This window comes from Megascapheus bottae, chromosome 10 (genome assembly GCF_031878675.1).
Source record: "Megascapheus bottae isolate mThoBot1 chromosome 10, mThoBot2.hap1, whole genome shotgun sequence".
Taxonomy (NCBI): Eukaryota; Metazoa; Chordata; class Mammalia; order Rodentia; family Geomyidae; genus Megascapheus; species Megascapheus bottae.
The window spans coordinates 64,409,031-64,432,444 of NC_143518.1; the positions used below are offsets into that span (position 1 = coordinate 64,409,031).

The 23,414-nt window shown below is 52.3% G+C and overlaps 1 protein-coding gene across 1 annotated transcript in view; it reads left to right on the top strand.

Annotated features, from left to right (window-relative positions):
• The window catches only part of Kif26b (kinesin family member 26B), a 268,481-nt gene that overhangs the window by 94,431 nt on the left and 150,636 nt on the right, over positions 1–23,414 (top strand). The window contains exon 3 of the mRNA XM_090341527.1: positions 10,781–11,290. Coding sequence (XP_090197653.1) covers positions 10,781–11,290 — 510 coding nt within the window. The remainder of the gene's footprint in view (positions 1–10,780; positions 11,291–23,414) is intronic.

Sequence of the window (23,414 nt, forward strand, 5' to 3'; positions counted from 1 at the left end):
GGTCGGTGTTTGGATGGGGATCTGTCGTCTTCCCAGCTGTGCCTCTCTGTGGCTGGGGTTACTTCACCATGCTCAGCTGGCTGGTTAAGATGGGGGTCTCAACAGCGTTTTGCTCAGGTTGTACCAAAGTGTGATCCTCTCTAGGTCTGCTTCCCTAGTAGCTAGGATTGTGGGCACGAGCCGCCGGGTCCAGCTGGAGTTCTGAAAAGTCTTATGAGTAACCCTCGATCCTGCAGTTGCGAGTGTAGACTGTTTTGTGTGTAAATGATTGTCATTCACACTTCCTGAATGAGTCATCTGATTCAGCGGTGGTTGTAAGGTAGCTAGTCTGGTGTGTGGTTTCTGGACTCACCTGAGGCTGGGCCATGTGCCAGCTCCGCCTGGCAGAGGCGTGTGTGGCTTTCCTGGGATGACCCAGGCAGGGCAAAGCCATCAGTCTGCGCAGTGGCCAGGTAAAGGTGAGGACATGGCCTTGTCCCAGCCTCCTCCTTTCTGAAGATTCCTGTTTCCCTCCCCGCGCCCCCTGTGCCAATCCACCCCCTGTGGAGAGCCCTAGCTCACAGAGATGCATCTCTGAGTGTGTGGCTGGCATGGACACAGACTCCCAGACAGCCCCGTGGCCATTGTGGACCCCTTTCACGTCTGACTTCTGGGAACCCCCCGAGGCCAGCATGGACACTTCCACATCGTAAGGACTGCAGCAGCTTGTAAGAACAGTGTGGACGGCAGTCTCAACCTAGTCCAGGGCTCCTCTCCAGTGCTTGGGCCTCTGCCCTGGGCACTGGGCAGTGTGTCCTGACTGGGAATGCCTGTCTTTGACCAAAGGGAGCCCCAGTGTGGGACCTGGTGCCATCAAAGCCCGGGGACAGCTGCCCTGAGCATTGACGAACCACACATGCCCCAGTGGGCAGGGGGTTTGCCACCTAGTCTGTTTTGAGAGGCCAGCTGCTGGTCCTGCAGGCCCGACTCAGGGGACGTCTCTGGTCTTCTGCTTCAAGGTGAATCCAGATTCCAGGCCTATGACAGATCTCTGGGTATGATCCCTGGATAGCCATCTCCAAACACTATGACTGTGTGTGTGTGTGTGTGTGTGTGTGTGCGCGTGTGTGTGTGTTTGTGTGTGCACGTGTGCACACGTGCGTGTGCTCATACACATGCATGCTTGCATATGAGTGCACATGGGAGGGCCGTGTGCATATGTGTGTGTGTAGGAGATGTGACATGGGCCCCATCGGACTCCAGATTGTTCACAGACTGCTTTGTTGTCGTTTCCATTAGGGCTGTTCCTCCTGTTCATAAGATGTAGCGCGTCACAGATTTGGGTGGTCTAATGGTTGTTGGTTTACATTTCTTCTGTGGTTGGTAGGCGTATGTGGGCAGTGTATGTGAACCAGCCTATGCAAGCTGTTTCTTGAGGATCTGTTGAAGAAGTCACGGAGACCCTTTAAAAAGTCTGAAGACGGCCGGATGCAGTTGTGCATCCCTGTAGTCTTCGTTACTTGGGTGGCTGAGGCAGGAGGAATGCTTCAGCTCAGCAACTTGAGACCAGCCTGGGCTCACAGGAGACCCTGTCTCAAAAAGTTAAGCAAGGGGCTGGGAGTTTGGCCTAGTGGTAGAGTGCTTGCCTAGCATGCACGAAGACCCGGATTCGATTCCTCGGTACCACACACATAGAAAAAAGCCGGAAGTGGTGCTGAGGCTCAAGTGGTAGAGCTCTAGCCTTGAGAAAGTCCAAGGACAGTGCCCAGGCCCTGAGCTCAAGCCCAGGACTGGCAAAAAAAAAAAAAAGTTAAGCAAGCAAGTAATAAATGAGTTTAAAAAAATAAATCACTAGCTTCACAGGGCAGCAGATAGGCAGAGCTCTGCTCTGTCAAGCAAGGTTCCTGTGTTTAGAATGACTCAAGAAGAGGGACAGGGCCCTGGCTTGCTCCCGACCTCTCTTTCATGTGATACCTTGGCCTGGTAGGCTTTAGGCCCTGTAGCGGCATCTGGAAGTACAGCAGCAGTTCACCCCCGGCCAAGTCTGCTAGCCTGCTGCCAGGCAGGCCTGCGAGAGCTGGCAGGGTGGCACTGCCTGCCCAGTCATGGATAGGCCTATGGTCAGGTCTGGAGACCCTTGCCTGCCTGCGGGGCCTTAATGAAGTTGGGTCTGCATTGAGGATGCTACCTGTTTCCCCTTCGTTCATGTGCATTAGCTGGTGGCTGCACTGGACGGGGGGCCATGAACTGATGCTGGGGGGAGGGGTGCCAGCTCCCTGGGGGAGGGGGAGGGGTGCCAGCTCCCTGGGGGAGGGGTGGACAGGTATGGTGATGCTGGTGGGACCCCATCCTTCTGGCTCTGTGATGTGCTTATCTAGGCCAGTGAGTTTCCGGGCCGAGCTCTTTCTGAGAGGAGCGGAGGAGGGGGCCCCAGTACGACCCTCTGCCCCCACACAAGCAGGCAAACAGCACTGAGAGGAAAGGGTTGGACTTGGGCGGCACAGGTGGAATCCGGGAAGTGCAGGTCCCGTGTGCCTTGGCCTCTGTTCCATGATGCTCTGTCCTCTCTGCCCGGCACATGCTGTGCTGACCGAGTGAAAACAGAGGTGCCGCTTAGCTCTCGGCGCAGCCCCAGGCTCTTATGCCTTTGGTTTCCCTCCGCAGCAGGCCGGCCCAAGCTGGGTGCGGGTCCAGCGCCGTGAACGCAGCGTTGCAGAAACAGAGCCGCCTCGTGTCCTCTTCTGTAATGGAACCACATTGCCTCTTGGAGATGGCTTTGTCGTCTGTCATGCTGATTCTTTCTCTACCAGAGGCTTGGTGGGCTTCTGTAGACACTGCTCAGCTGTCTCCTCACAGACCCTCCATGCCAATGGCAGGCTCCCCACCAGCCCCCCAAGAGCTTGGGCACTGTGCCAGCCACATGCCAGGGGCTCACGCGGCAGCATCCTCACCAGGAGGAATGAGGGAAGGGTGGAGGCTGGGACAGGAGGCCCATGATGTAAGGTTTCACTAGCCAGAAAGAAGGCCTTTACCTCCCTACCTCTCCCCCCCACTTACTGCCACTTCACCGGACAATCTGGTCCTGAAGAGAGTGCTTTCCAAGGTTCCAAGTCTCCATACCCAAGGAGCCCAGGGAGAGAAGACCAGAAGCAGCGTCTGGACAGAGACCACCCCGACTTGGCCTGTGGAGAGGAGGGGAGGGGCTGGGGGAGAGTGGGTCCCTTCTCGTGAGAGCTGGGAGGAGGAATGGCCAGAGGTCAAGGTCCCTGCCTCAGCACAGTGCAGAGGGTACGCTGTAGTCCTGAACACTGGAGGACACTTGATGCTGTCTGTGCCATGGGATGTCGGCACCCCTTCCAGGGTGGGGGGCAGATAGATTCCCAGTGTGCTGCGGCATCAGAGCCAGGCCACCGGGAGCCAGGGCCGGGGAAAGGCCGAGGGTTTCAGATGAGGCAGTGTGCTGGCAGACAGAGGCCCGTGCTGTGTCCTCAGTGCTTTGAAGTCACCTCTTCGAGCAGGCGAGTCTCATGGCAGAAGTGGTATTGCAGCACCCCCAAGGGGAGGGCCACCAGGGGATGCCAGGATGCCACCAGCAGAGCTTTCTACGCAGGGACACAGAGGCCAAGTTGGAGGAGCGGTGAGAAGGCTGGTGCGGCGGATACGGTAGACTTCACAGAGCCAACGGCAGGGGCCATGGTCGGAGGGCACGGGACAGGGGCAGGGCCGCAGCGGGGGACAGAGTGGTCCGTGGCAGAGGCCGAGGTTGGAGACCAGGCAGTCAGGACCAGCAGTCGACTAGCTCTGGGAAGAGGGTGGCCCGTGAAGTGGATGCAGGTTTAAGACCTGAGGGGCCAGGCTGGCTGCTGTCTGTGAGTGGACCCTGGGGAGCAGGAGCTGCTCCTGCCGCGACACGAGGGCTTTGGCATGGTCTCTGCCCCTGCGGAATGCGCCCCGATGGTGCAGATAGAACAGGCCCGACTCTCATAAGGAAGTGTGTGTTCGCTGAGTGTGATGCGTGAGTCGTGGGGGAGCGGCAGGGCCCGGGATGAACGAGCAAGATGCCTGTCTTCAGCTTGGTGGCTGTGTGATGGACAGTAAGTGCTGTGCAAGTAAAGTCTGCACTTGACACATTTGGGCATGTGCAGGCACAGGAGGCCACCCCTCCCCCAGCGAGCACAGTCCCCACCCCAGAGGTGTCCACGCGAGAAGACCCATCAAGGCAGGACGGCCTGAGCAGAGACCCGGCAGGCAGTGACAGTGGAGCCACACTGGTGCCACCGCTCGTCCCATAGGACGTTGGGGCAGAGGGCTGACAAGGTCCTGTGGAGAGGACTCATCCCCCTTGACCCCACGCACTCAAGTTTGTTGTGGGACAGGGTCCAGACTGAGATTTTCTGCTAAAACCTCATCTTTTGGAAATGATATCACCACTAACAAGTTTTGGACGTTTCATCTTTTTCAAGTGAACTCAGAGAAACAGAGCCCCGCACATGCTCCTGTGGTCATGTGTATAGAATCAGTTCAAGGGAACAGAGCATTAGATGATTTTGTAATTCGATAATTAGCAGAGTCCGCAATCATCTTATACAAACACAGCTACTTCCACAGTGGAAACAATTTCATTTGCCGTCTGATGGTGCATCCAAGCTCACCCATAAGAAAAGCTGCCTAGACAGATTTCAGTGTGTTGTGCTGGAATCTTAGTGAGGGCTTAGATTTGTGGAGTCCAGCACTTGTCATGGGTGTCATGTTGAACATGAACTTGAAAGTTAAGGGTAACCTTTTAAGCAATTAGTAGGGGGTCTACTCTTTGATCATAAGCTCTTAATCTGTTTGTGAGTGGATTCTATTTGCCCAGAGCCAAGGTATAGACTAGAGAACAAGATTTTCAGGTTTGGAGATACACTAACATGAAATTATCTCTCCTGGGCAGAGACAGGGAGCTCCCAGGAGGCTCTGGCACGAGTGGGGGTGGGAGGGGCCTGTGAGTCCCGTGAGTCCAGCCCAGTATCTAGCAAAGCCTCTGTGAAGGTTTGAAGAAAAAACACACAAGCTTCATTCGGTTGATGGTCCAGGGAGAAGAATGCTCTCAAGTGCCAAGGAGATGAACAGTGTGTAGATGATTTCATCCTTTGAAACCAAGAATCGGGCAGGGGCAATTCAGGAGACAGATCTGGAACTCCAAGGGCTCGTTCTTAGTGTTGTGTTTTTGGAGAAGATGTTGTCTTGCCTAAATGTAAGAGGATTGGGTAAAGACCATGTGTTCTCTTTTCTCCCATCCCTACCTGCTTTGATTTTGTACTGGTCCTGGGGCTTAACCTAGATGCTGGCCCTTGGTGTTTTTCTTCAAGGCTGACCTTATGCCATCTGGTTAATTGGAGAAAAAAAACGTTTCCTGGACTTTTCTCCCTTGGCTGGTTTTAATCCATAATTCTCAGATCCCAGCCTCCCGGGAAGCTAGGATTACAGGAATGAGCCCTGGTCCCTGGCTTTTAGTCCTCTTCCTTTAACATTTGAGCAGGGTTTGCTGAGTCTTCTGTTTAGAAGTAAGCTGAAAGACTGTTGACGTCACCACCACCACTACCGTCACCATCATCTTCGGCAGTGTCACTGTAAGGGTTGCAGAAAAGAAGAGCTTATTTGTGAGAGTCACACTGCCGGGCGCACTGGTGTGCCACCTCTGATTGCGACCCATGTGTCACGATCTGTTTATTTGGCGTCGGAGCTCGGGTTCCTCGCAGCTGTCTCGATGGCCGGTCTTGGAGTGTGCGGCCTGCGTAGTTATGGGTTGGGAGTTTAGTCCAAAGCGGAGAGAACTTTTTAAAGGGTTCCACAAACCGCGTTCCCTCCAGCCTCCTGGGACTGGACCACAGCCACACATCACCCTTCGTCACTGGTGCATCCCTGTGCTGCAGTGCCCAGCAGAATGGCTCCGGCGGTGCAGCCGCTGCCCTGGGTTAGTTCACATTCCTGTGTACAACTTGCATCTGACATTTCACAGTTTTTTCCTGGTGGTGGTTTTTTCTTTCTCTGTATCTCTCAGCTCATTACCCAGCATTACATTGATGCTCTGCGCATGCCAGGACCCACGTGGGAATGGCTCGTGTACGTGATCACCTGTACTGGAGGAAGAGCTGACTGTGAGCCTGGCTGCAGACCTGGGGGTCCAGCCAGAGGGGTTCCTCGGAGATTTGCACTCGAGGTGTAGGGCTGTGGACCCCGGCGCTCTCCCGAGGGCCTACTGTCACTCCCAGCAATCGGCAGCCTCCTTCAGTCCCTTCAGTTATAGACAAGATCCACCAACGTCACTGCTGGCTTGGCAGTCAACACAAAGGAAGTCATCTCAGGAGGGGAGGAGACTCCGGTGGACATGACAGCCGCTGGGCTGCGCTGCCATTGCTGTGTCTCAGTCATTGCCTCTCCGGCTCCGCTCCAGGGAGGCACAGGCCTTAGTCATGGTCTGTGGATACTGACACTCAGGCCACAGTCATTCCTGCTGGATGGAGGCGACAGGCAAAACACTCTGGGTGGCTAGCCCAGGCACATGTGGAAAGGCAGAATGTCGGGGAGACCGTGGAGGAGGAGCAGAGGAGTGTCTGTGACCTCAAGGTTAAGCTGTCCTCCCGGCAGTGACCATTCAGATCTGGCTGAACGATCTCTGTCTTCCTCTGGAAGTATGGCGGAGGAGGAGATCACTTCTCTGGGAGGTGTTTAACTCGGGTCGGACCATTGAGTCCCGAGGGAGGAGGGGGTGCTGGTGTTCAGATCTACCAAAGATTCGCAGACCTTCAAGTCCATCGCGCCTGTGTAGGAGAGAGCCGTTCGTTGGGGACAGTTGCCTTTGCTGTGAAAGCTTGGAGGGTCTCCGAAGGGAAGGGCACTGAGCCCTGGAGGGCAGAGGGCAGAGGGCAGGGGTGGGAACTTGCAAACCCTAGTGCGGAAGGATGGAAGAAGTGTGAAGGTAAGCTCCATTGATCTGTGGGAGAGCAAAATCCATGTCATTCTCAGGGCCCTATCCTCCCTCTGCAGCTCTTGGGACACCATTTGTGGAGCAAGAAAGCTTAGGAACCAAGTGGGAAGGAGCTGCCTTTGGAGAATAACTTAAATCTTGTTGAGCTTGTCATCAGAGGTACTAGAAAAATAAACCAGAAGCAAACACCAGCAGGAAATGTAGGACCCATGCTGGAGGCTGAGGCCAGCGCTGGCCTTCACCGTGGGCCCAGGCGTTTTGTAGGAACATACTTGAAGCACTATTCTGAGAAAAGAATGCAGAAAAACACCCCGTACACCCAGTGACACTGGCATTTATTGCTAGGCAACCTGTCCCTCCGAGGATGGGATGGAATGGGAGGCAACCGAGACATGAGGAAATGGCTTTGCGGGCCTGGCCGCTCACTTGCATTTTCTTGCCTGAGCCCCACAGACCCCGCAGCCCTCCTTGCCAGTCCCTCCTCATGCCTCGGGGCCACTGGCTGTTCTGGCTGGAGCAGCTTCCTGCTTTCTGTGAGTCAGTAGTGTTGGGCTGGTCCAGAATTCTCCTCTGGGTGAGGTCTCCTGTTTTCTTGTTGAGGAATTGGGCTGTTACTGTTACTTGGGAAAAGATGAGCAGATTCACAGAAGCCAGTGAAGAATCCGTGAAGGGAGGGCCAGGCCGGACAGTTCTCATTTCATGGCAGTTGTCTACTAAGTGACCGTGCTAGTCAGCTGATTGTTGGGTCAAGGTTCATAGGTTCCATAATTCCATGATTGAATGGGCTCCTTGCTTTCTAGGGGTGGGTGCAAGATGGTAGTGTTGGGGACCCAGGGCAGAGCAAAACTAACTACTTCCTGGTGGGAGGGAAGGAAAGAGAGGAGTGGGGAAAGAGAGTTCTTATCAAAGACATTTCCCAATGACCAAAAGACCTCCCACCAGGCCCCACCTTTTAAGGTTCCACCATCTCCTGAGCATGGCTTCCCCGTAGCATGCTGGAGTCCAGGTCTTCGTGGGCCTTCACTGCTTCGGCAGATTTGGTGTCCGAGCCTTAGCGGCATTTGTCCCTAACCTTCTTTCTGGGCCTTTCCCCCTTCCTCTTCTGATGGGAGATGGGAGAAGAATGGTTTTCTGTATTTCTTGGAGAGATGAGAGTACTTTGAATACAAAACTAAACTTAAAATTTTTGGATGAAAATATTATCTAGGGGCCTAATTTTTTATGTGCACTGAGGTAAAAATCAAGGCATTAAAAGGGGAGTTCAGCTTGTGAGTGACTTGTTTCCTGAGGTCACAGCACAAGGGTCCTGGGTCCATGAGCAGCCAGGTGTGCAGCCCTGTGCCTGTCCAAGGGCAGCCCGGAGTCCAGGACTGCTGGAAAAGCTCGTTAGTTATGCTATGTCTGGAGCAAAGCACAGGAAAGGTACCGAGGTTTTCATCCGATGTCTCCTGACCCATCAAGGTCTGCGGAGGACGGAGGCACTCTTGGGGTTGGAGGGACGACTCTTGGACATTGGCCGGTGGTTGCTTCTTGTACCTCCCGTGGAGCTCTGCCTTGGCTGTCCAGGCTGCCATGGGGATGGGAGGCTCAGTAGTGGGTGCTCTTCTGTGGCTCTTCCAGGGCTGGTGTTAGTTGGCACAGGCATGCGTGGAGGAGAGCCAGGGGGAGCACAGGGCTCCATGGTGTGTCTGTGCTGATATGGCATCTGTGAGCCCCACAGATAGGACTGCAGGGGCAACAAAGGGTGTGGTGTGTGTGAGTCCAGGACCCAAGAAAGTGTCCCTGGCTTTGACCCTATACAGGACAGGGACTGTCCTCAGGGATCCTCAGATGCCCCTTCGGGGGGCGGGCAGTGCCTGGCATGTTGGACATCAACATTACCTATTTGGTATAGTTTCTGAAAAGCAGCAGGCTGAAAAAAGGGTAAAAACCAAGGCGAGAAGAGAAAAGCGCTTCTCAGCACAGGGCGCCATGTCAGTCAAGTTCAGAGGCTGGCACTCGTGTCCAGGCCCCACGCCCACTTCTACCACCGCTCTCCCTAATGCCACCTCTCCCAGACGACTGGCTGAATAATACATTTTCTGAAAAATCAGTTCCTTTCCTGATTCTTGAGACAGAATAGTTTGGTGACTTGAAAGCACACACTGCTGGTTGTGAATTGCACAAAAATGCCATTCCCCAGTTTTCTTGTGTTATCTTAAATTATGCCATGGGATGTGGGAATAAATAAGGGAATCGTGGGGAAGAAAATACCATATGGTCATTAAAAATGACATTTTCAAATATTTTTTGATAAGGAAACTTGGTTGATAAGGAAAAATTCTTATTAGGCATGTCATATGAAAAAGCAAGAAGCTGTATCGTAGTACATTTGGAAAGCCAAACAAATTCCTTTTGAATAAATGACATTCCTTAGAAAGCCCTGTTACTCTGCAGAAACAAACAACTCCCTCTCCCATGAGGGCATCGGTGGAGATGTGGTGGCTGTTGACGTGAAGACTCGTGGAGTAGTGTCGGGATATTCGGTGTCGTCAGAGGAGGCTCCTGGGCCGCCCTGGCTTCTCTGGTCAACCTTGACCTCCTACAGCTGCCAGAGTCTGTGCCTCGTGAGCCGCTCCCTGCCCCTTCTGGGGGAGGAGGGTTCTTGATTTATGAGTAGGGTGATCACTGAGAGCGGAGGGGCAGCGAGGGAGACAACACTGGGGCCCCAAACCCAGACAGGTTGTAATTAACAACTACCCTCCCATCACCTCTCTTCCTGCCCCCCCACTCACCCCAGCACACCCCATGAAGCCTGGTGGGGCTTCTCCCCATAAGAGCCACAGCAGACTTGAGAAGGGCAGGTTTTCACCTCATGCCCAGGAGGAGCCCCGGAAAGTTCAGTCAGGCCCTGGCGTGCTGCAGCACCTCTGTCCACACACGCAGGTCCCAGGCTCTTGTCTGCCTGTGTGGCCAGTGAGAGGGTCAGAGAGACGAAGTGAGTTGTCCAGGACTCACAGCCCCCCAAGGTCAAGGGAACAAGAACCTAGACACACTCCAGACCCATCAACACGCCCAGGGCTGTTTCTGTGTGTAACTCTGCATTTCGGTGAAAATCAAAACAAGTCAATTAGAACATTGATTTCTGTTTTATGCTAGAGAGGCTTCTGATTTTAAATGCTTTTTCTTTTGGTGGTAGGGTTTGGTTTTTTTGTTGTTGTTGTTGTTTTTTGTTTTTTTTTGGGTTTTGTTTTGTAATACTGAGAATTGAAACCAGGGCTTTGTGTGAGACAAGCATTGGAACACATGAACAACAGCCCCTTAAAAAAAAAATCTCATTTTTGAGATAGGGTCTCATCAGTGCAGTAGCCCTGGTTGTCCTTGAACTCACAATCCTGCCGCCTGTCACTCCCGAGTATCCGGCGCAGCTTGAGCTGGAGGGTTGAGGGTCATCTCTGGGGCTGAAGCTCATGGGAAAGTGGGGTCTCGGGGGGGTTGAAATGGGGCAGGTGGTCAGATTCACAGACACAGATGTGGCCAGCTGGCTGTGCGCAGATGAACACTGACTGATTCATGGCTGAGGTTCGCTGGGCTCCAAAGTTTCTGAGAGCAGAATCTCTGCTCCTGTCACAAGTAGGTGCCTTGCTGTTAGCAGTGTGGACGAGAGACCCGGCCCCGCGCCCTGGCCCAGCTTGCTGCCTTGACGCTCCTCTGCGCACTGTGCTCAGACACCTAGGCAGGGCCAGGTTGCACGCAGGAGAACCTGAAGCGCTGAGCCTCTGCGGGGCGCCTTCTCCGTGCCAGCCTTGAGTTACAGGCTTTCCTTCTTTCCTTCTCCCATGTGCTCTCCAGGATCCCGCCTTCTCTGCCGTGGTTCACGACAAACTTCAGGTCCCCAACACCACCCGGAAGGCGTGGAACGACCGGGACAACCGCTGTGACCTTTGTGCCACACACCTGAACCAGCTGAAGCAGGAGGCCATTCAGATGGTGCTGGCCTTGGAGCAGGCGGCCCCCGGCTCTCCCCCGCCACTCTCCCCGGTCCCCGTGCCGGCCAGCGTGCGGCATGCGGGCGGCCTCCACCAGCCCCGGGACTGGGCCTTCGTGCCCCCCGCCTATGCCCCCTCCACCTACACAGGCCTGGTCAACAAGCACAGCAGCAAGCCCAACAGCCTGGGGGTCAGCAGCGGGCTAGAGAAGAAGAATGGCTCCCCCACCCAGCAGGCCAAGGTCAGCATCCAGATGGCCACCAGTCCCAGCAATGGAAACATCCTCAACTCCGTGGCCATTCCAGCTCACCAGAACCTGGACAGTGCCTGGTCCCTGTCAAGAACCAATGGGGTCACCCTGTACCCATATCAGGTGAGTGGTGCATTTGCCATCTCCACCCTTCAACTCCTTTTCAGGCTCAGTGCACCAGACAGAACTCCTGCTTTGATAGATAGGGGCTGAGCTGCTGACATGTGGATGGAATTTTCTGGGCTGTTTATATAAATATGTTCTACTACATGGCCATCTAAGATATTTTTTTAATATGTAACATATAATTGTACCAAGGGACCAGTAAGGATGCTTTGAAGAGGTTTCGGAGTTAATCCAGAAAATAACCGTCTAGGAATCTGCCGGAAATAATCTGTTTATAAAGAGGAAAGTTTTGCTTGGCTCGCAGTTTTGGCTTTTTCCATCCATGGCTATTTGGTTTTGTCGCCTTTGGACATCACAGTGGCAAATATGACAGCACACAACGGTCTTCCTGCTGCCAGGAAGCTAAAGAGAGCGAGGAGGGGCCTGGGAGCCTGGGGCCCAGCGTCCGGGTCCTCTCCTGGCACACACTGCCAGTGGTTCTGCCTCTCCGCGGAGAACCCAGCTTCTGCCAGCACACGGGCTGCCTGTGGGGGACAGTCCACCCTCACACAAAAGCCAGAGGGAGAAAGCTCTGCTTTCCATTGTGGGGTGCTGTGGGGTTTACTGTGTATTACTTAAAATATGCCAGCTTGAAAATATACCATAGAAAGAAAGGCATTGTTTTAATCAAAAACTAAATGATATGAAAAGTTAAAAACTACTGTGTAACACATCGGGTGTATGTCCTCCAATTGTTACACACAGTCACAACTTTTAAAACTGAGGGAAGCCTCAGTCCTCTGGCCTGCTTCTCTCCTCATAGATTTTCCCCATGCTATCTTTTCTTTCTGGAGTACGATCTTTAGGGATGAGGATACAGACGAGTAATAGAGCGCTTGCCCAGCATGCAGCAGGCTCCGGATTCCATTCCTGACGCTGCAGAAACAAAAGTATATGTGGTCTTGAGTGGTAGTGTGATATTGCGTCAGGCGAATGATAACCACTGTTAATGTCTTCTAACTTACGTAGCAAGTGTTACCATTTGATAGCAGGGTTTTGTAGCATGGGTTAAATGTTCTGGTGAGCACTTTTCTACTCAGGCCACATTCCCAATAGGCCAGTGGTCCTGACCCCCGCTCACATTACACTAGTCTTTGTCCCTTACCTGGGTTCCTCATATCACTGCACTGCTACATGGGAGCTCAGAGCTGTGTAGAGCCTGGATCCAGTGTTTTCACAGAAGATGCTCAGTAGGAGAAAAAGCTGGATAAGGCTGAAAGCTGGGAGATGCTGCTAAAAATGAAGGTTAGGAAATATTGGTGCATTTTGTTGTGGTAGTTTTGCAATCTTTCTGATTTTCTTTCTCTATTTTGGATGAAAGTTGCCTTTTTGTTCTTTTTCGTACTGGTGAGGGGAGGCCCTCAGGGCCTGGGTGCTGCCCCTGCCCCTCTTTCCACAAGGCTAGCCCTCTCCCACTCGAGTCACAGCTCCTTCTCTGTCTTATGGGTAATTAATTGGAGACAAGAGTCTTTGGACTTTCCTGCCTAGGCTGGGTTTGAACCGTGATCCTTGTGATCCTTAAATCTCAGCCTTCTGAGTAGCTAGGATTGCAGGCAGGAATCACTAATGCTGGCTTAGATTTCCTTGTCAGTATTTACTGCACCCTAAGGCACAGTGGGCAGCCGGAAGGCCTCCCAGCTATGGAGGTGGAGCCACGCCCCGCTGCTGCTGCCAGAGTTGGGGAGAAATGGGATCCAGCCCTTACGAGGGTGAGCTGCTGTGGCAAAAGGCCAGGTGCCAACTACTGCAAGCCACCAGCTTGTCTTTCCACTACTGCAAGCCACCAGCTTGTCTTTCCACTACTGCAAGCCACCAGCTTGTCTTTCCACTACTGCAGGCCACCAGTGTGAGATTGTTTTTCGCGTTCTATTGCCTCTTTCCCATGGGAAGGAGGGAAATTCATGCATCATCTCTGAGTTCAAGGAGGGAGGAAATCACAGATAAAGAGATGAGGGGCCTGGCTGTGAATCCTTTGCCCTGTGTTGTGTCTGTCACCCGATGCCCTGGGGCAGAGCCAGGCTCTGGCAGACCCAGCGTCTCCTGCTGTGGACACCGCCTTGCAGTAATTACTCTGTGCAGTAAATATTCAGCTCTTTAAGGTCTGGCCAGCCAGTCAGAGACGGTTGACTGCCCTGAAAACTTGCTTGTTTTCCTTGCCCACCATCCTCTTGTTTCCCTCCCCCTTGGATTGTGCCCCAGCTCTTCCCTGGACAAGAAGCATGTATCTTTGTCACACTTGGGGTATAGTTACACATCTGAAAATCCAGGTTCTGGAGGCAAGAAGGGGAGGCCTAGGTCCTCCACAGCTGGGGTCACCCAGGATGTTGACGAGGACCAGTTCCCAGCAGGGGTCCCGGGACCCTTTGTGTGGATGATGGGGAGTCCCTGGAGCCAAGCACCTCTTACCACACCACATGTAACCACTCAGGGTGCCAGTAGGAAGATGCTGGACGCTTTTGCTCTTTCAGGTTTCCAAAATATCCCCAGACAAATCACATCTATCCTCAGAAATACCCTTTTTGCCTGAGATCCTGGATTCTTTCTTACCTTTTTTGTGGACTCCTGTCTAGCTGGGGTCCTCAGGTGAGGAAAGAATAACTTGGCAGTCAGGTATGTCCATGTCCAGCCCAGCCACTGGGGGTGGCTACGTCCCCCTGTGGAAGGGGCTTTGCAGATGGGGCTGAGGGTCCATCAGGTAGACATTGTTTGGGCCTGTGCGGGCAGTCTCATGTCATCATGTCATCTGGAGAGTCCTCATAGAGGAAAGCAGAGGATGGGATCCCAAGGCAAGGAGGGGCCATAGCCAGAGGTCAGGGGTCACTAGAGCTGACCCTCAGACACTTGCTCCCAGAACTCAGGGGGAATAGATATGTGCCCATTTGCTTGAGCAGCATAGAAAATAAGCTTCAAGAATTGAGGACAGAGCAGCGGGGAGTGTGGCTTAGTGGTGGAGTGCTCGCCTAGCATGCATGAAGACCTGGGTTCAGTTCCTTGGTACCATATACGTAGAAAAAGCTGGAGGTGGTGCTGTGGCTCAAGTGGTAGAGCTCTAGATTTGAGAAAGCCCAAGGACAGGGCTCAGGCCCTGAGTTCAAACCCCAGGACTACCCCCCCCCAAAAAAAAAACCCAAAAGAATTGCGGACAGAAAGGCTGAGGAAGAAGAGGAGAGCTGATGAGCTGATGGCCAAGAACACGGGCTTCGTGCCCGCCTCAGAGCCATGCTGGCTGTGGAGCTGGCAAGACCAGCTGAGGCCTGACTCCCGCCGCACGGGTGGTGTGCGAGGGGCCCCGAGGCCTCTGCTGCCCTGCAGCCATCCCAGCAAGCGCCACAACCACCCTCCATCGGCACCTCGTCATTCCTGTTACGGAAGTGTCTTGTGCTGCTGAAACCGTTCCAGGCTGGGGGCAGAGGAAACTCATCCTCTCCACGAGCCCGTGACCTGACGGGATGGCATTTCACAGACGGGTCTCCTCTGATGCTCCTGGATCTGACGTGATTAGAAGACTTTGAAGGCTGGGGAGCAGGGCAGAGGTCTTCTGCTCAGTAGGCAGAAGACTAGAGATTCTGGAGCAAGAAATGTAAAGCTTTCCTTCTCTGAAAGCAGAAGTTCTCATTTTGACTGCATACTGGAATCACTTCAGTGATTTAAAAGAAACCTGGTGCTGAATCCAGACCCCAAGCCAGTGAAGTGCACTGTGGACTTGGCCTCGGGAATGGCGTGTGTGAGGGGAGTGGCAGCCCAGGCCCGGCAGCAGAGCTGTGAATGCACGTGGTGGGCAGCCGTCCACCCGCTTCGTGTCACTTTCATAAAATACCTCAGATAATCAGCTTAGAAGAGGGGAGAGGTCAGAGGTCTGGGTGAAGGTCACTGGGCCCTGGCGCCGTCGAGCCCGTGGTGAGGCACAGCATGGAGGTGGAGGAACAGCCGAGGAAACCAATCACTTCATGGTGGCTAAGAAGCACAGAGAGGAAGAGGAGCTCCGGGTCCCCTAGGCCCCTTTGAGTGTGAGGCCTCAGTGACCTAGGGTCACCTCCCTAGGTGCCGCCTCCCTAAGCCTCCCCCAGGCCTCGAGTCCACGGGGGGAGATGGAGGACGCTCAGGGGAAGGGAGAAGGAGGCACACGGAAGATAATAGATTGGGTTTAGGCTGCCAAAATACGTTGTTATAAACACGTTGGCCTTAAACAATCGAATCATCTTCTTTCCTAGTTCTGGAGACTAGAAGTGTGAGACGAGGCGTCGGCAGGCTGTGCCTCCAGACAGGGCACTGGTGGCACTCCTCAGCTTGGGGACATGCCTGTGACCTCTACTTCTGTCTCCATGTGGCCTCTTGCCTCTCTGTTTCTTCCTCTTTGTAATCAGCGCACATTCTAATCTAGCATGATTTTTCATCTCAATTCTTAACTAATATCTACAAAGACCTTATTTCCAAATAACTTCAGGCTCTAAAGTTCCAGTGGACACAAATTGGGGAAACTTGACATAACCCGTGATAAATAGATTGATAGAGGATAATTGGTAAATGATGGATGGATAATAGATGCGGATAGATGATAGGTAGATGATGGAATAGATAATAGGTAGATTAATGATAGAAAGATAGATGAATAGAAATAGTAGGTGATAGATACATATTGTATATCAGGACATTTTTTCAGTACAATCACCAGTGGTAATTAAACAATACTATAAGGATAAAACAAACACCGAATATATGAAAGGAATGTCACCCAAACACTGACTTCCCTATGTACACCCCTTCTTCCTTGAGTTCTCTTGTGGTGGGGGGGTGAAGCCTGGATCCTGTATGCGCTGGACACATGGACGCAAGCCCCACCTCTGAGCCACGCTCCCAGCATGGAAGTTATCTCATGCCAGGACTATGGAATGGATGGATAAAATGCCGACGTCCACTGACCAATTGTTTCTGGTATTTGAGGACTTTTTTTTTTTTTTTTTTTTTTTTTTTGGTGGGTCGTGGGGCCTGGGCGCTGTCCCTGAGCTCTTCAGCTCTGGGCTACCGCCTTACCCTGGAGCCAAACCCACCATTTTCTAGAGGTTAATTGGAGATAAGAGAGTGTAAGGTCTTTTTGTGCCTGGGCTGGCTTTGAACCTTGATCCTCAGATCTCAGCCTCCTGAGTAGCTAGGATGACAGGTGTGAGCCACTGTGCCTGGCTTTGAGGACTTTTTGAAGGGAAGAGAAGAAGCAGAGTACAGACTTGAATCTCTTCACATCCAATGCAGCTGAGGAGAGGACATGTTGGAAATAATCCAGAGGAGTCAAACTTTACTGTCTTGTAGTTGGAAGTGCTTCAGAAGTTAGACTCTATTGAAAGAACATTTTGGAAACACCCAGCCTTTTTTCTGTCTTGTTTTCCTTATGTATAAACAAAGGAGAAATTATAATTTTAAAGGTTTGCTTTCGTGTTTAACTTTTATGATATGCAGATATTTCTTTTAACTTGCTATATAATATGGAGAAATTGAAGTCTGCTCCTTATCTAGCCATATTCTAGACAATATCAAAACGAGATTGTTGTGTGCCAGCATCTGTTTGAGTTCATCCTTAGAGGCAAAGTCGTCTCCATTCTGGGGCCTCTGGAGATAATTTGGTATCATTGAGCTGCACCAGAGGCCTCAAAAGAGTTAACTTACAGTAGCTTATCAATAGCTTATAGCTTATCCAGAGCCCGGGACGGGGCAAGCCCGGGGAAGGAGCCCTGGGAAAGCACACAGAGAAGCAACCAGCCAGCTCTGGTCCAAGCCCTGCCTGCTCCAGCCTGAAGCATCCAGTGGCTCCCATCGCTCTGCCTGGGCCACTGAGCCCAGGCGCCTGTGGTTCTCACGCTCCCTGTGGCTCTAGCTAACAGATCACAGACCTGACCTGGTGACAAAAACCAGCCTGGCCATGTCAGGTGGCCTGCACAAGGTCCAGCAGCTCGGACGTGACAGGGTTAGAGCTTACGCAGGCCTCCTGTGCGTCTGCGCCTGTCCCCGCTCACTGGCCCAGCCTGCATTGCCAGGAAGGCTTCCCCGGGCCTGGCCCTTCTCTGTAACTGGCGTGTCACGTCAGGCTTCCACTGTGTCGTGCTGCCCCGTGGTCTGGGGTAAACGCCCCGTGGCTGGGGCTGGAGATGAACATGGACTGAAAATGAGAGAGAGGCCACCTCGTGGGGTGCTGGGGTCCCCTCGGGGCAGGCTCGGGCCGGTGGTCTGTCAGAACCTCAGGCTTCCTTTGCAGAGCCTGTCTGGAAGGCACTGGTATGTGCTTCAGCTCCATGTGCAGCACTGACCTGAGAAGGCCCTTCCTGCACCGCCACCGACGGGGCCTCCGTGGAGACGCCCAGAGTCCCCCGGGGAGCTGTGGCCCAGCCACGGTGAAAGGAGAATTTCCACTGGCGTTAACACGTGCACAGCACACAGCTCAGTGCTGTAGCTGTTGGACAGCATCGAGTCCCTCCCTCCCTGCTGCTGGGCGACTGTCTCTCCTGTGTGCCCCCAGGAGTCTTGGTCTTTCTGCTGAAACTCCATCCCCATCTGCAGGCTCGGCCCTGGAGGAGGCCTTCTGCCTTGTCAGTAGCACACACCATGGAGCCATACAGGGCTTCTCCTTTTTTTTCTTGAACGTTCTCAGGGCTCATCCTTTTACCCCATGCCAGAGTTGTCAGTCTTTTCAAGGCTCAGCATATAGGGATACTCACAGAGACCGTTTGCCTGTCTGCTTCCCTCTTGGTGGATACGTGGACAACCCACCTTTTGCTCTGGGGAATAGCACTGTGGTGAGCACATACGTGCAGGACTCCTTTGAGATTCTGCTTTCACTTCCTCTGCCCACAGACCCTAAAGCAGAATTATAGGGGAATTCTGGATTATGTAGTAATTCTGCTTTAGTTTGCTGAGGAACTGCTATATTTGTTTGCTTGTTTTTTTAACATTTCCATCCATGGTACATCTAATCTAGTTGCAATTTTTTTATGTCCATTCCAATGCATGTTTTATTCTTTCTTCTAAGAACCAGGACCCTAATGGGTGAAACTAGTGTCTCTGTGTGGTTTTGAGTTGTATTTTCCCAATGATTAGTAATCGGTGCTAGTATCTGTCTCCTAAGATGGCTGGAAGGTTAAGGTCAGCATTCTAAGCTGGGCACTGGTGATTCATGCCTGTAATCCTAGCTCTTTAGGAGATAAACCCTGGAAGATGAAAGTTCAAAGCCAGCCTGGGCAGGAAAGTCCATGATAATCCATTTCTAGTTAGCCAGCAAAAAGCTGTACTGAAAGCATGGGTCAAATAGAATACCAGCTGTGAGCATAAAAGCCCAGTAAAAGTATGAAGACTTGAATTCAAGCTCCAGCACCAATACAGAAAAAATTCAGTATTGTAAAAATATTTTCTTTTAGTTATATGCACTGTTCTATATGCCATGCTTAAATGAAAATGTACACATCTATTTGTGTCTATATCTCTATCTTTCTCTATGCCCCTGTGAACTTCTGTCTGTCTGTCTATTTATGAGAAAGAGAGGCAGAACCCCACACTGAAAAGTTGTGCAGAGGCAGCCTCTCAGCAAACTTGCTAAGTATGGCCTACTCCCTTCTTGCAGCCCAGGCCGGCACAGAGATGAGGCAGATGCAGCTAGAGCAGTTACGGCTCTGAAACATGGCGGTGGGACCAGTTACTTTAGGAGGGGAAACCTCTCCTGTCTGCCCACAGCAGAGCCCGTCTCTGCACGACCCCATAGTCAGCGCTCTGAGACTGCGCTGGAGTCTTTGTGGACAGCAATGTTTGTTTTCTGTCTTCTGCTGATGACTGACAGATCGTATTTGCTCATCTACATAGCCTGCATTTGTTTGTTTTGTTTATTTCAGTTATCTTATGTAGTTGTACAAAGGGATTTCCAGTTTAACACGCAAGTTTTTGAGCACAGTGCATCTTGATCAGTGCCACCCCTTCCAGCGTTCTCTCCCGTCTTTTCCAACCCCACTCAGCCCTGCAGTTTTCCTAGCTCCATTTTCATATGTGGACATTGACTATTTCAGCTGTGTCCTTGCACTTTTCCTCTCTTCATTCCTCTGCCCTCCCTGCCAACCCCATCTCCCTGACAGTACATGGTCCTGCTTCCTGGCACTCATTTTATTCAGCTGGTAGTGAGTTCATAGGATTTAGGCCATGGAGCCCTCCCCAGATGGACCATACTTCACTTAATACATTTAAGTACCTGTGTGTGTGTGTGTGTGTAATTTAGATCTGACTTCCACGTGTGAGACAAAACAGGTATCCTCTGTCTCTCTGAGCCTGACTTATTTTACTTAACCTACTTTTCCAGGTTTGCTCTGCACTTACATCTAGATATGATGTTTCAGTTCTCAAAATGAGCTCTCCCTGGGCCATTTGGGTTCACACAAGCCTTCTACTTTTTACTGTGTTTTCAAGATCAAGGCTATTGTCCTAGGCTAAGGGTATAGAACACTTGTCTAGTATGTTTGAGGCAATAAACACACACACACACACACACACACACACGCACGCACGCACACACACACGCACACGCACGCACGCACACACGCACCCCACAGCAATGGAACCCACCCCCCTCCAAACTCACTGCTTCATAGGTTGCTGAGATACTGCTTTCCCTGCTGTTCACACAGCAGGCCTCTTGTTATGAATCCAGGCAGTGACACCAAGCTCTGCCAGCCGAGTGTGGTGGGCTGTGGCTGTAATTTCAGCCCCTCCAGAGGTGGAGAGAGGAAGAAAGGGGTTCCTGAAAGTCAACGAACTTATGGGAAAACCACCAATAGGGTTGGTTTATCCGTCTTAAGATGTGAGCTTTCAACTGAGAAATCAAATTTAGGAAACTCGACTCTGCCAGTCTCCATAGCCTGAGAGCAGCCTAATTCTAGGAGATTTTCCAATAAGATGAGTGGTGATATTCATGAGTGATTTATTCACACTGTGTAATGGAACCTGTCAGCTTGGGAAGCTGTGTATAACCCAGTGAGCCTGAATTTTCCAGATGACCTGTGCATTATGTTGCAGATCTTACAGCATCACACACAGTGCAAGGTAGCCCATGGCGGTCATACAGCGGAGCCCCCGAAAGCTGGTGGGGGAGGTCCCTCATTTTAGTGACACCCCCCCACAATGCCACTGTTGATTTGAATGAAGCTGCACAGGAGACAGTCGGTACTATTTGAAAAGGCCATTAAAATATGCCTCCACTTTTAAAATTCTTGTCTGTCTGAGGCTGGAATTTCTTCATCTGTTTGAGCTGGAACGTCTTATCTAGATAGAAGACCTGAGCAGTGCTGTAATTACCATAGCCCCGCCTCTTGTAAGAGAAAACCCCAGCTTGCTCTTTCCTCACTGCAGCAGTACAGACTTCATTCAGAAGGAAGCAGGTTCAGACTGGAGTAGAGAAGGGCATGCATTTCCGTTGACCACACACTCACTGTTGTGGTGGTGTAACGACGCTTCCGTTTGCCAGGGTGGGCATTCTTGCACGGCCTCTCTGCATCCCCACGTGAGGAACTGAGACCCCGTGCGAATGCCCCCGCTCATGTGGGTGCCGTGGGTGGCTTGGGGGAAAAGTGAAGACATCACTGAGTGAGAAGAGTGAAGAAGGCCAGCAAGAGCCGCCCCTGTCTGGGGAGTTGGAGGCTGGCAAAGGGGCTCCCAGGACCACCCGAAGGTGCGTCTGTGTCTGAGGCACTGCAGTTGGAGGGACAGTGGACAGGGCTTCGATCCCGAGAGTGAGATCAGTGTGCAGACACCCCGTGAGCTTCTTGGATGTCTGCTCTCAGCGGAGACCATTCTCCTGCCGTCAAGTGTCTCCTGTTCTCTGGAAGCCATTTCTGGCCGCCTGCAACAAGAGGGCTGCACTGCCTTGTGAAGGAAGCAAGTTCTGGTCCCTGGAGGCCCTTGGTGGGGTGGATGACCGGGAGGGTGGGGGGGGGGAGCTGCACTCCGGAGGTCTACAGCTTCACCTCCAGGTTCTCTTTACCTGGACGTTTCTGGGTTACATAGAGGGATTCAATGGCTGAGATTTCTGGCATCGGGAAAAGGCAATCAAAATGCCTGCCTTCTGTGAGCTGGGCAGTCCCCCAGGTGCCTTGACCCCCCCTCGCATAAAGTCGTGTTGGCTCTGATGGCGGAGGAGTGATCAGCTGGGGCCTGGGGGCATGGGTTACCAGTCCTTGTCAGCCCGTGGCCACTGTAGGACTGCAGTGGCCGTGGGCAGGGGCTCCAGGACCCCTGCAGGGCAGGAGACACCCAGCTCCCAGGCCTGTGTGGTGGTACAGAGAGGTAGACCAGCAGCCAAGTTCATGCGCTGACTGAGCAAGGAAGGTAGACAGGAGGAGACTCACCTGGGCGGCCCTCAAAGAGCAAGTCTTACTGTTTTTAATCCCCTCCCAAGAGACGTAGGATGTGCATGTGTGAGCATGCAGACATGCATGCATCGAATGCGCATATACACACAGGTTTATTTCCTAGAAGTAACATTTGGCACAGACGAGTCGTGAGGATGAAAACAGAACGACACGTGCCTTTATTCCTGGGATCTTGTGCACCATTTCCTTTTCTTTGCACCCGTGGGAGTAAGGTGCACGCCTCAGGATCCTTCCCCAAGCCTTGAAGGGGAGCTTCCTTGGCAGGGATGAGGTGATCCTGTTCTTTCATTCCAGTCACGCTGACCTTCACGGGACCTTCATCTGTCATTCAGTCAAGTCCTGGGTGTGGCTGCTTCTTCCTGGAAGCGGGTCTGGTCTCGGGTTGATAAAAGATCTTCTAACAGCGAGGTTACCACAGTTACCCCTTATTCTGAAGTGCTGGACAGGGCGCTCTTGAATTTACAGTGTATTTTGCCCACAGCAGGCCTGCATTCCCTCGGTACCAGGGCTGTGTATTTTGACCCTTTTGCTTTAGCCGCCCGAGAGCTGGGCTCACAGACGGGTGTTGCTGTGCTTTTCTCCATTCCGTGAGACGTATGTTCACAGAGCGGGGAAGGGATGCAGGTGAGACGTACTGAGTGTGTGTCTTGCACGTGGTCGTTGATTGAAAACATCAGATCCTTCTAGATCTTTCTCAGCAGCAGGCGCGAGCACCGCACCTCCACGCAGGTCCCCGCCTCAGCACGGCCCTGCCTTCCATGGGGCAGGAGCTGAGTACCAGAGCTAATCCGGCATTTCTGGGCGGGCAGGGCTTTGTTTCGCTCAGCAGTTCCGGTCCCCGTGCTCTAGAACGTGCTTCGGGCGAGTCAGTAGCAGTTATTAAACACAGAACAAATGTGCACGACAAAATAAAGACTCGTGTGAGAGGAGGATTCCGATCTCAGCAGTAAGGAGGCAAACGTTATTTGAAAAAAGAAAATCAGAGCTATAATCACCATTTCTAGGCCCTTCCTTTCTCTCCACAATCCCTGGCTTCCAGAGCACCCCATGTTTTGCATGCTTTAATCCCTAGGACCTGGAGGGCTGTGGGGAGAAGGATTGAAGATGACATTTTGGAAAAGGCTGCAATAATTTGCTACATATCTTCGAGAAACAGTTGAATGTAGAATAAAAAAATGTGGGGGATTACTGTTGTTGTTTGTTTATTGGTGCCCGTCCCGGGGCTTGAGCTCAGGACGTAGATTGTGTCGTTAGTGTGGTGCTCAAGGCCAGCACTCCTCCACTTGAGCCACAGCTGATGAAGAACTTTCCAGTGCGGGTCCTCAGATGGCAGCCTCTTGAGTAGCTTGCCCAGTTGGGTTCTTGTTTACAGGTGGGGGTGCTGTGGGAGAAGATGTTACAGCTCTGGGGGCTGCCAGAGTGCTAGGGTCAGGGTGGTGACTCTTGCTGGTCTGATTCTGACTTAGCCTGGAGAGAAGTCTGAGAAGCCTCCCTTCTCATTGCCTGCCTCACCTTACCTGTTTAACACGCACGCACTGTACACAGAGACAGAGTCATCCGTGAAAGTGGTGTGTGAGTAATCATTTCAACGTTGTTAGTGCCTGGAATTCATCATTTTAACCTGGGGAAGTGAGGTCTGCATGCCGAGAACAAAACAGCCATGTGAGGTTGCAGTGAGGAGCAGCTGTGCT